This window comes from Bufo bufo, chromosome 4 (assembly GCF_905171765.1).
Source record: "Bufo bufo chromosome 4, aBufBuf1.1, whole genome shotgun sequence".
Classification (NCBI taxonomy): Eukaryota; Metazoa; Chordata; class Amphibia; order Anura; family Bufonidae; genus Bufo; species Bufo bufo.
In genome coordinates this window covers 592,165,402-592,178,230 of record NC_053392.1, presented here as the reverse complement: position 1 = coordinate 592,178,230, position 12,829 = coordinate 592,165,402, and the positions used below count along the sequence as shown (strand labels likewise).

The following is a 12,829-nucleotide window of genomic DNA, read 5'->3' as shown; positions in this document are numbered from 1 at the left end:
TACCGGACGTGGACCTCATGGCCTCAAAATTCAATCACAAGGTCCCCGCCTATCTGTCCAGGGCCAGGGATCCGGGAGCTTGCGGAGCCGACGCCCTCGTTCTTCCTTGGCGAGGCTTCGCGCGTCCATACATATTCCCTCCCATCCCTCTCCTGCCCAAGGTCCTTCGGAAGATCGCGGCGGAAGGCGTCTCGGTGATTCTGGTCGCTCCGGACTGGCCCCGCCGGTCTTGGTATGCCGACCTCATGCTGCTCCTGGCAGACGCGCCCTGGCCGCTGCCCGCCAGGGAAGATCTTCTCTCTCAGGGACCGATCTTCCACCCGCGTTTAGGGTCCCTACGTTTGACGGCGTGGTTGTTGAGACCACCGTCCTGACACGTAGGGGTTTTTCTGCGGACGTCGTCCGCACCATGATCCGCGCCCGTAAGCCGTCCTCTTCTAGGATCTATTATAGGACCTGGAGGACCTTTTTGGGGTTCTGTGCCGATCTGGGGATTCCTCCGCTCCGCTTTTCTCTCCCCACCGTTTTGTCCTTCCTGCAGAGCGGACTGGCCCAAGGTCTAGGCCTTAGTTCTTTGAAGGGTCAGGTATCTGCGCTGTCCATTTTGTTTCAGCGCCCACTGGCCCCCCTTGGTCCTGTCAAGACCTTCCTTCAGGGCGTGGCTCACGCGGTTCCCCCGTATCGCCCTCCGGTACCGCCCTGGGACCTGAACCTGGTTCTCTCAGCGCTCCAGGCTTCTCCTTTCGAGCCTCTGCGGACGGTTTCCTTGCGACTTCTGTCCTGCAAGGTTATTTTCCTTGTAGCCATCACCTCTCTTCGGAGGGTGTCCGAATTGGCTGCACTCTCCTGTCTGGAACCTTTCCTAGTGTTCCACCAGGACAAGGTGGTTCTTCGTCCGGTCCCTTCCTTCCTTCCTAAGGTGGTCTCCGCCTTTCATCTGAACGAGGACATCGTTCTCCCCTCTTTGTGTCCTTCCCCTTCCCATCCGCGGGAGAGGAAGCTTCATCGCCTGGACGTTGTCAGGGCGCTCAAGATTTACCTGGAAGTAACCAGCTCTTTCAGGCGTACTGACTCGCTCTTTGTGGTCCCGGAAGGGTCGCGCAGAGGGATGGCGGCATCCAAAGTTGCTATCGCCCGTTTTGTCAAGATGGCTGTTACTGAGGCTTATCTCGCCAAGGGCAGGGTTCCTCCCCTTGGTGTTACCGCTCACTCCACTAGAGCGGTCGGGGCTTCCTGGGCTCAGAGAAATCGGGCTTCTTCGGAGCAGATTTGCAAGGCGGCCACTTGGTCCTCCTTGCACACCTTCACCAAGTTCTACAGGGTGCATACTCATGCGTCGGCTGACGCTGCTTTAGGCCGTCTGGTGTTGCAGGCGGCAGTTGATTGATGCCTCTGGTGTTGGTCTAGTTTGTTCTGGTCCCTCCCTTCTGGGACTGCTCTGGAACGTCCCATGGTTTCCTGTGTCCCCCAAGGAATATGGGCGAGAAAAGGAGACTTTTGTATTACTTACCAGTAAAGTCTCTTTCTCGCTCTTCCTTGGGGGACACAGCACCCGCCCTTCATTGGGTTACAGTTGTGGTTCCGGCTTGGTTGCCCCCGTTGGGGCTCGACAGTTCTTTTTCCGGTTGGTGGTTATCTTTCACTACTTGGACACGCAACTGGCAGTCTCTTCTCCAGGCTGAAGGGTATAGCTGATGGAGGAGGGGCTTACAGCTTTCGCTTAGTGTCACGCCTCCTAGGGAGCAGAGCTATACCCGTGGTTTCCTGTGTCCCCCAAGGAAGAGCGAGAAAGAGACTTTACTGGTAAGTAATACAAAAGTCTCCTTATTCAGTTTGCACCTAATTTTGACAGAAATTGCACACGTTAAACAAATGCATTTATGGGGTCGCTGAGTTTTGAGAAAACTTTTGATATGTCATAGAGACATATCAAAAGTTTTTATCGGTGAGGGGATCTGAGTGCTGAGAACCCCACCCACCAATCAGTAGAACAGGAAGAGGAAATATCATGCTCTCTCCACGCTGCAGGAGATGGACTCTAAAGAAAGCCTGTGGGTCTCGATTCTGTCCTCTGCAACGAGGAGAGACAAAGTGATATATGAGTGTTTCTCGGTCCTCTTTCTAACGATTGGTGGGGGTTTCATCGCTCAGACCCCCCCCCCCCCCTCCTCGATCAGGATCAAAGTTCTCTCAAAACTCAGTGACCCTTTAAAATTGTCTAAAATTTTTAGCCATTACGTCCTCCTCCTGCTTAAACCATGCAGGTGATAACTGAGGGCTGAAAAAGGTGCACAAAGAGATGTATTAAAGGGATTTTCTGGGAATTACATATTGATGACCTATCCTCAGGATAGGTTATCAATATGAGATTGGTGGGGGTCCGACTCCCGAGACCCTTGCTGATCAGTTGTTCGAAGAGGCTGCAGAGCTCCATGAGTGCAGTAATCAGTCACACAGCCTATGCGCAGCTTGGTCCCATTCAAGTTATTGAGGCTGAGCTGCAATACCAAGCACTGCCACATATATGGCGCTGTGCTTGGCAAGCTGCGAGGAGGCCGCAGTGCTCAGCGGGGCTCCGTGGTGTCTTCATACAGCTGATCGGCGGGGGTGCTGGGAGCCAGACCCCTGCCAATCTCCTATTAATGCCTATCCCGAGGAGAGGTCATGAATATGTAAATCCTGGAGAACCCCTTTAAGAAACGTTTGTGCAATTCATTCTCTCAGCTGATTTAATTGGTTCAAAATGTCCTTTTATTTTTTATCTATTTGTTTACCTAGTATTAGTGCTGAATACTTTAAAGAGCGCCTGTCTCCTCTCCTGTCTGTTTTAGTAAACATTTGCTTTCCTTGTAAAATACCAATTCTGGATTTTTTATTTTTTTTAGAAGTCTGCTGCTCCTCTGTTATTCCTCTTAGAAATATACAAATGGGTGTTACCAGTCTTTTCTCCAGTTGGCGCTGTGTCAGACTGACGAGGGGAATGGTAACACCCAGTTGCCGAAGGAGCCATACATTTCTAGGAGGAGTAATACAGGAGCAGCAGCACAAATTTGTTCTAAAAAAGATGTTACATGGGGAATACAAGTAGTTACTAAAACAGACATGTGGGGAGAGGTGACAGCATATCTTCTAGCGTTTTGACTTTCAAGTAGAAATCCTTCTGTTCGGTTTAGTTTGGAGACGAGGCAGTCGTGTAGTGTCCTAGGACTTGCAGTCTGCCTGCCGGCCATGAATAGCTCATGTGTAATCTGCTGTATATTATACCCGATTGTTATACAGCGTGACTGTGACTCATTGTATTTTACACAGGAAGCTTCTTTTTTTGGAGGTGTCTACACGGTGAATGCTCCACACAGGAGATGTGCGAGACCCTGGAGACAGCCGGACTGAGCCCGCAGCTATTACTGGTATGATATGTGCTTTAGTCACCGCACAGTGTGGCAGTATAGGGCCATAGAAAAGCTAAAATTCATGAAAGGGTTTGTCCAATTACATCACTCTATCCACAGGGTAGGGGAAAGCGTCTGATCGGCGGGCGTCTGACAGTTTTGAGGCACCTTCTGGTCACAAGAATGGGACTGTGTTCCCTCGTTTGAATGGAGTGCCAGACACGCATCTAGCTCTATGGGACTGCTGAAGATGGTTGAATACAAGTGCGCCGCTATCTCTAGCAATTCCATAGAGTTAAATGGAGTGTCATTGTGTGTGTGTGTGTGTGTGTGTGTGTGTGTGTGTCCCTGCTTCATTTAAACCGGCTGTTCTTAGAATACAGACTCCCGCCAATTACAAGACTGGATAGGGCATAGGTGCTGTCATTGGACAGTCCCTTTAAGAGGTTGTCTGAGTTAGTAAAGAACTCCCCCAGTACTCCAAATGTGATAAAATAATAAAAGAACATACACCCACCACTTAGTCTCCCACGGCCATCAGAGCTGCAACTCCAACCCTCACCTCCGGTAAGTAACTGTATACGGCATGTGGCTGCTGCAGCCAATCACTGTCTCATTCTGTATACCACTGGCTAAGGTCAGTGATTGGCTTCCATTCATCTAAATCATAAGAAAGATGGCGTCTTGACCATTTGTGTCTTGTTGCAGTCTCTACTTCTCAAGGTCTGGCTCTGGAAGGAGAGGGAGATCCTGGAGAACATGCAGTCTCTGTGCTGTCTCCATAACATGCTGTCCCGACTAAGCAACATGAAAGGTGGGTGATGCGGGAACATTGTCAGGGATAGGAGTGTTTGGTTCCAGGGTTCAGTCATTTATTTTTCAGAAATTTTTAAATTTAGGGCCCTTTCAGTCTTAATGTTGGGCATATACCGTATTTTTTGCCCTATAAGACGCACCTGCCCATGAGATGCACCTAGGTTTTAGAGGAGGAAAATAAGAAAAAATATATTTTTCACCAGACCCCCAATGTTATTCAGACCTCAGATCAGACCTCCGTGTGAATGACCCCCCATGCTCAGATCAGATAAAAAAATAATAATAATCAACTTGCCTCTCCTGCTCCGGATCCTGCTCCTCACATCCACGATCTTCTTCTTCCCGCTGCCTACTTTGCTGTGACCCAGCACCACACAGTGTGAGATCACAGCGTGCCAACGTCCTTACGCTGTGCGCAATCACAGCACAACGAGCAGCCAAGGAAGACCAAGAAGCGTTGAGTACAGAGCCCGGGGAGCGCTGCATTCATCGCTTCCCAGTCCTCCTGTACTAATGAGCGCTTCCATAAGACACACTGACATTTCCCCACCACCCTGGGGGGAATAAAGTGCGTCTTATAGGACAAAAAATACAGTAAATGTGGTGCGGGGGATCTTTCTGTTTTAGTGTCGGGGACACATAAATGTGGTGCGGGGAAGCTTTCTGTTAGGGACAATAAATAGGTGAGGTCTCAGTCATAGTTCTGTAACGGACAGAAAGTAAAAGGATGATGGGGACTGTACTGCCATTAAGGTGAAGGCGGGTATAGAGGAGGGTAACAATTCTTTTGAACTGTCAGTAATGTGAAGGGAGGAGTGATTCTGTATGAGGAGGATGATGGGTATCATCCGATATAAAAGGGCAGTGTGCTTCTCTGTAGTATAATGAACAAGAGATGAGGGTGAGACGTTCTCGCCCTCAGTAATGCATTAAACCCGACGTCATGCTCTGTCATTGGAGTGACAAGCTTTTTTCTGTTTAGTGGCCATAGATGAAGCTTGGGATTTACAGTCTGTCTCCCCCTGGTGGCATCAAATGCGAACTGCATGTGTACAGTCAACTAGCAACGGAGCTGCTTTATTGTCTGCCCATGTTGGGCATTCGGTGGCTGCCAACATCACAAATGCCCTGGCAGAGAGGAAGGTAAGAGCACAGTATAAATGTGTGGGCTTTATCATTCACATTTTAGTCACTTATGGTGACCTTTATCATTTTGGGGTCAAAAATGTGCGGGGAATCTTTCTGTGAAGAACAATAAATAGGTGAGGTCTTAGTCATAGTTCTGTAACGGACAGAAAGTAAAAGGATGATGGGGACTGTAGTGCTGTTAAAGTGAAGGCGGGTATAGAGGAGGGTAACAATTCCTGTGAACTGTCAGTAATGTGAAGGGAGGAGTGATTCTGCATGATGGGTGTCATCTTCCCACATGGAAGAGCCAGTACCCTGCTCAGCAGAACCTTGTGCTTTCTCAGAAGAAGGAATCACTCTTATGTAATATCAATAAGGATCTAAAGGGGTCCTCTCACTTCAGCAAATGGTGTTTATCATGTAGAGAAAGTTCATACAAGGCACTTACTAATGTATTATGATTGTCCATATTGCCTCCTGGATTCACACTTCTTGTTCCCAGAGGTTACACCCAACCTGCAATCCATCAGCAGTGGCCGTCCTTGCACACTATGAGAAATAGTGCACACTTTGGTGGGCAAGCATAGCCATTGCTACTGGATTTGCAGGGTGGTCGTTACCTCTGGAACTGAGAAGTGTTAAATGTGATGGAAAAATGAATCAAGCCAGCATAGGAGGCAATATGGACCATAACAATACATTAGTAAGTTCCTTGTATTAACTTTCACTACATGATAAATGCCTCTTGCTGAAGTTAGATGACCCCTTTAAGGGCCTGGAGTTGGGCATTGTGTAGTGGAGGAGAGCAGTGCTGCTGCTGTTCTCTTGTTCCCACTGACCGGACATTAGATCTTCTCCTAGTTTCCAAAATCATTGCAGGAGGAGGATGGCGAGTCCATGACAGACTCCTGGGAAGCGCTCTCCTTAGACACAGAGTACTGGAAGCTCCTATTGAAGCAGCTGGAAGACTGTCTTATCCTGCAGACACTTCTGCAATGCAAGAGGTTGAAGACGACGTCGAAAATATCCTCCCTGCAGGTGGAGCCGCTCGGGAAGCTCTCTGTTAAGAAGCTTCTAGAAGGCGGAAAAGGTGAACTGGAGCAGACCTTTATCTCATTACTGTGTATTCTAATCCTGCAGATTAGCTGCCTCCACTAGGTGGCGCTACAGAGACGGCTTTCTTTCTCTTTTGAAGGGAGCTAATCTACATACCCTTTTTCCCAGGATGCATTGCTGGCCTATAAGACTATGTATACCAGCTCTAATGCTCTCCACAAAGAGAAACAGTATCTCCTGCCCCCAAATCCTTACCATGTGATCCTATTGTATTCAGGGGGCGTAGCGGACACGGTGGCCAAGTGGGTGTTTAAACAAGATATTTGCCCTGGATTGTTAAAGCTCGCCCGGAAGAAAAGGGACCCGGAGGGACCCAGTGCACAGGAGACGGAGAAGACTAGCATGGCTGTGGCCATACTGGAGACGCAGCAATCAGAAGATGCCAGGGAGGAATATCAAGGTGACTGAATACTTAACATTTACTTACAACGGTATTCCGGTTGGTAGAAGTTATCCCGTATCTACAGTGTAGGGAATAACTATTAGTTTGGTGGGGGTCCTACTGTTGGCACCCCCAACAATCATGATAAATGGGGGCCCGGTATCCTCTGCAGCCCCCTGAAATGAACAGAGCGGATGGTCTATAGGAATTCCAAAGATAGTTAAGCACTGTGCTCAGCTATCGCTGGAATTCCCATAGAAATGAATGAAGCTCAGTTCTTTTCAGGGGGGCTACAGGGGGTACTGGGCCCCTGTTCTCATCATCGTTGGGGGTCCCAGCGGTAGGACCCACAGCGATTTAATAGTTATCCCCTATCCTGTGGATACGTCTAACAACCGGAATACTCCTTTTAAATGCTGGTTGAGAACACAAGTGATTTATACCTGTATATAGTCCTAATCTGTGCACTAACAGGATTAGCAGGGACTAAAATATATGGTCCTTCCACTGCTACTGCGCTTTATGGGGGTGGAAAGTGAGCGACAACTACTCCAATTATTCATTGCATACATTGTACAAAAGGAGGCATATATGCCATTTACATTGTTAATGAGTAGTTATGACATTTTCTTACATGATAGGCGCCACCTGATGTTCACAGTGTGTACCAATGTGCACATCCATCTAATGAGCCGAATGCTGGTGGTCACACATGCTCAGTCTCTCTACTCACAGCCAGGTCTCTGATCCTCTGCAGCAGCATGGCAGTATAGCTGAGAGACTCATTATGCAGGGACTAGATTGTCAGCTGCCAGAGGGGGGAGGAGACTGATTCTGTCCACAGCCCACCCCCCACAGTACAGATTAGCAAGAAAGAAAATATTGATGAAGGTGTTTTTTTATTTTTATACTAAAGACCCTATAAATTACATTAAAAAGCTATTACGTTTTTCAAGAAACTAATGGGATGACCCGTTTAACATTGATTTTCTTGTGCTTCTCCCCAGTTGTTGAGCTGCTTTATTCAGTGTACCAGCATTTCCCGTGTAGCCTGGATCTGGACGTGCTGCTTGCTCACTGCTGCTGGGAGTATATGGTTCAGTGGAACAAAGACCCAGAGGTAAGAACCCATCGTCATCTATCTATGTCATGTCTGGGAAGTCCTGGCTGTTGGGTAGTTTTCTCCATCATTACTTCATTTGTGTGTTAGTTACAAGAGGGCAGAGAATTTCTAGAAGATGTCATCTTTATATCGTGTATGTGAATAAGGAACCTGTTTGTTATCAGATATCTGTTCTGTCCTTGCAGGAAGCTCATTTTCTTGTCCGGTCCGTGGATCATTTAAAGAACATTGGTAATGCTCACGTACAGTTTGGTAAGTGGAATAGAAAGTCTTCAATCCTTAGTTTTGGCCCATCAGATTTTCCACCACTAGAGGGCGCTGTATGGTTTATTTCCCACTGCTTTTTGCAGGTATTTGTCGGGAAGCTTTCTCTATATACACTTCAGATGTATGTACAGTGGCTTCCATTGCACGTAGGCTCTGATCATAAAAATAAGTGTACTACCTGGCAATATACTTGATACATGCCTCTGTCTGCTGTGAAAAAAAAGTTTATTGACTCATACTGACTCAACAGAGGCCTCGAGGAGGGTGAATGGGAGTCTGTAGAGGTATTTAAAGAGGATCTGTCACCTCTGCTGACATGTCTGTATTATTAGTAAATCAGTGTATTCCCCATGAAATAAAAGTTCTGAAGCTTCTTTGCATTATGCTGTTCCTCTGTTATTCCTCCTGGAAATGTATGACATCTCTTATTGTATCTAGGGCTGTCCCTGATGATGTGGAACACATTTATTATTAAACGCTTCTCGGCTGCCGCATATCTCATGGATAAGGTGAGCACAGCTCTATTAGAGGATGATTACTTAAAGAGGACCTTTCATCTGTTTTACTTGTAGGAGCTAAATACCTGTATTTACGGGGTACCCCCCCCCCCCCCCCCCCCCACTGATGCTGCCACCTGTTTTTATTTTTTTTAAACATCGCTCCTGTGCCCTCATGAAGTTTTCACGCTCAGTATGCTAATACCGAGCATCAGTACAGGGAGGAGGAGACGCCAGGGTTTCTCAATGGGCATCTCCTTCTCCCTGGCAGTGACGCTCTCCGATGTGATTGGATCGCGGCGCAGCCAGGGAGAAGGAGATGCCCATTGAGAAACCCTGGCGTCTCCTCCTCCCTGATGCTCGGTATTAGCATACTGAGCGCGAAAACTTCAGGAGCTATGTTTTAAAAAAAAAAAAAGAAAAAAAAAAAGGGTGGCAGCATTAACAAGTACAGTTATTTAGCTCCTATAAGTAAAACAAATGAAAGGTCCTCGTTAATGCCCAAGTTTGGGCCCTAGGGCCAAATGTGGCCGGGAGGGGGTCTGCTGTGCAGCCTGGGGGATGGCAGGTGTGGCCTGGATTCTCACAGAATAAAGACAGGAGCAGAATTTTTGCTGTTCCCATTTTTTTTCTTAATGCAAAATTAACACACATCGCGAAGGGCGAGAGCCACACGGCAGGTCAGTTTCTGCAGCTTGTGGATGAGTTTAAGTCTCTTCCACTTTGCTGATACTGTAAACAGCTGTAGATTTCTGCAGTGAAAAAACAGCAGTGCATTTGTCATGTGTGAACATGCTCTAAATGAGCCTGTACGTATGTATTTAAAAAAAAAATATATTTCTGTTTATTCTCCTAGGTTGGGAAAGCTCCAAAGGACAGGCTGTGCAGACGGGTAAGTACAGCGGACACCAAATATCATAAGATTTTCCTTCTATCACAGCCCTCCCTCTATGTGCTCCAAATATATCAGCATTTTATTCATTTACACCATGAGTTGTTTTTTTGTTTAATTATAAAACGGTATAATTTTTATTTTATATTTTAAAGATGGTTTAAAAGCGATAAAACCTGCAGGCAGCCCTTTTAAGCGTTCTGTTTCTTGGTCTGACTTACATACGTGCATGTAGCCTCTGAGACATCTACTGCCAATGTCACTTAGTCATTATCAGGACATGGGGCTGTGGCGGTAGGATTATACACAGCACTTACACACTGACATGGCCGTGGATGAATGTGTATCTCCCCCCCCCCCTTTATTGTCAGGACTATGCAGTTACACATTTATCACTTTCCTCATGCTGTTTAGGATGTGGGTATGAGCGATACATCGATGACCATCTTCCTGGGAAGTTGTTATGATCTCTTACAGACAATGATGGAGGTAAGGATCACTGTCTTGTACATTAAGAGGAAACTAACACTTCTGCCAGGCCTTCCAGATAAAATAATAAGAAATAATGGATGGATGAATATAGATATGAGAGGGATGGATGGATAGGTAGATATCCGATGGATAGGTAGATATCCGATGGATAGGTAGATATCCGATGGATAGGTAGATATCCGATGGATAGATATAGACATTAGACAGATGGATATCCCTTTTCCCTGCACTCTTTGCTGTGTTTTCTTGTAAGAGTCTTATTGTCTTCAGGCTGATGTCACCATTGAGGAGATGTCTCCCCCGCTGCTGGAGGTAGAAGACGCCTGGATGTCGGTGGACGGTCCCAGCTCTATTGTGGAGCTGGCTCTGGAGCAGAAGCATATTCACTATCCCTTGGTTGAACACCAGTTTGTACTGTGCGCCATCATGTACGCCAACATGAACTTCTCCCTCAAGTCTGTTAAACCTCTCGCTCTCTTTGACTCTAAGGTGAGTGAATATGTCTCTAGCTCAGGCCAATTATATGAAGGCGTGAAGAACTGTCAGCAAGCGGGTCACCTCAGTGTCAATCACCAGAAATCCATCTAGTGTAATAAGTACAGAGACAGACAGGAGGAGGATGCAGTGGAGACAGAGAGATATGATGATATGATTGCCGGGGCTGGCGTCTCTGTGGAAAAGATGGCCGAATTGTGAAGTTTTTTTTTCTTACCCCCCCCCCCCCCCCCCCCCCCAAAAAAAAAAAACAACAACAACTGTATTATAAAAAAAAGTTGTTAGTTCAGGAATGGCAGGATGAAAAATAAAAAATTGTGTGGTCATGAAGCCCAAAAATGGCCTGGCCCTTATGGGGTCAAGCATTGTATCTTGGCAACAAGGCCCTCCCCAAAAAACAAGGGACTCATCAGCCGCTGTTGGAAGGGACCCACTATTCTTATCTATGACCGTACAGCGTGCCTCCCGGAGTGCAGGGCAGGAAGCTCAGTGACAGTTTTCTGAATCTGCAGACTTTTGACTTTGGTTGTGAATGGAGTAGAAGATGTGATATAACTGAGAAAGCAGTGAAATACAGAGGATTTGCAGAATTATTGAATATTATACATTAGCCTCGAGCTCAACAGCGACTTTGTGTTCTTCGTTGTCTGTTAGTCTGATGTGACCGGACACATGAGGACGCTGCACCATTTAATTGCAGTCATTAGTTGCGGGTTTTGAGCAGTCCTCCGTGTAGGTCATTAGAAGAGCTATGAACCAAGCCAATGTTTTGTGTTCATTGTGGGTTTATTTTTATTAAAAAAAACATTACTATCCAGAAATAACTGGCACTGATTTTTACACCACAATCTGACTATTCCCCGTTCACGCCAGGTCTAAAAAAAAAAAGCGGGAGTGAAGGGGACCGGCCGGCAGGCCCATCTTATACGCTATCTCCTACTTTCATCATCTTCTGCTCCTGTTTTAGGCGTAGAAAATGGTTTGAATGTAAGACAGCAAGGAAGCTGGCGTAGATTTAGACTGGCACTGGATGCGTCGAGGTTATGTAGAGGCCGGCGCCTTTTCAGCGGATCCACTGGCTTCGCAGGGGTTATTAAGACCGGCGCCTAAAACTCTGGTCTTAATAAATAACCCCTACGTCTTTAAATTCCCCCGATTGGATGTGGGGCTGTTTTGGTATGAGGCTGGATGGAGCTTTCACCTACAGTGCAGGGAGAACACACAGCCTCTGCATTATGTTTCTTGAACCCTGAAGGACAAAGTTTTTGTATTTTCGTTTTTCACTCTCTACCTTCCTGACATCATAATTTATCTTTTACTGTTCACATAGCCTTATGAGTGCTTAATTTTTCACGGGACAAGTTGTACTTTATAAGGGCACCATTGAGCATTGCATACAATGTAGTCGGAATCTGCAGCTCTTATTGATACCATTTTGGAGTGTGTATGACCTTTTAGATCACTTTTTATTCCGTTTTTTGGGTAGTTGACGCCATTTTAATTTTTTTTTTTTCCCTTACACCGTTCACTGTACAGGATATGTATTTTAATATGGGATAATACTAATGATCTTTACCTTTTTATTTTATTATTAATTGGAATTTTTATATCTTTTTTTAAAATATTTTTTTTAAAGCTTTTTTCTTTAATTTTTTTTTTACATTTATTTTAATTTAACATTGAGCCTATGGGGGATTCGCTGCACTCCTATCAGACCTGATACAGACTCCACTATGCCAGTCCTCGGAGCATTCAGAAGGCCCAAAGCTGCAATATGAACCCAACAGCTCCCTTAATCTTATCGCAAAGGACCCGTTCAGTCCCCGGAACGCCACGCTCCAGGGAAAAGACTGCTCAGATGCCACAATTTAAATTGGTGTTGTCGCCGATCATGGCACCCTGGGGGGCTACAGCGCCTGCTTAGCTTCTGAGCTGGCTCCATCTTTAAAGTCTTGAATTGTGCCACACATGTATGTGACGGGGTTAAGGAACACTAAACCTAGAAAGGAATGCTGAAAGTAAACTAGATATATAATTGTCTTGACTGTTTGTCAGTCTGCAGCACAAGATCCATAACATTCTTGACTTTGAATTCAGGGAAAGAGTGCCTTCTTCAAAGATCTTACGTCAATTCAGCTGCTACCCAGTGGAGACATGGATCCCAGTATAGTAAGCCTACGACAACAGGTATGTTCCAAGCAGCATGTCTTCCAAGATCTAACCCATAGGATT

General features: G+C 46.2%; 1 protein-coding gene across 1 annotated transcript in view; it reads left to right on the top strand.

Annotated features, from left to right (window-relative positions):
* Positions 1-12,829, top strand: part of RAB3GAP2 (RAB3 GTPase activating non-catalytic protein subunit 2) — a 59,099-nt gene that overhangs the window by 41,269 nt on the left and 5,001 nt on the right. Inside the window, exons 21-32 of the mRNA XM_040430458.1 lie at positions 3,310-3,407; positions 4,098-4,203; positions 5,188-5,348; positions 6,213-6,423; positions 6,667-6,849; positions 7,839-7,951; positions 8,140-8,206; positions 8,660-8,730; positions 9,575-9,610; positions 10,025-10,099; positions 10,373-10,591; positions 12,695-12,784. Of these exons, the coding sequence (XP_040286392.1) occupies positions 3,310-3,407; positions 4,098-4,203; positions 5,188-5,348; positions 6,213-6,423; positions 6,667-6,849; positions 7,839-7,951; positions 8,140-8,206; positions 8,660-8,730; positions 9,575-9,610; positions 10,025-10,099; positions 10,373-10,591; positions 12,695-12,784 (1,430 nt within the window). The remainder of the gene's footprint in view (positions 1-3,309; positions 3,408-4,097; positions 4,204-5,187; positions 5,349-6,212; positions 6,424-6,666; positions 6,850-7,838; positions 7,952-8,139; positions 8,207-8,659; positions 8,731-9,574; positions 9,611-10,024; positions 10,100-10,372; positions 10,592-12,694; positions 12,785-12,829) is intronic.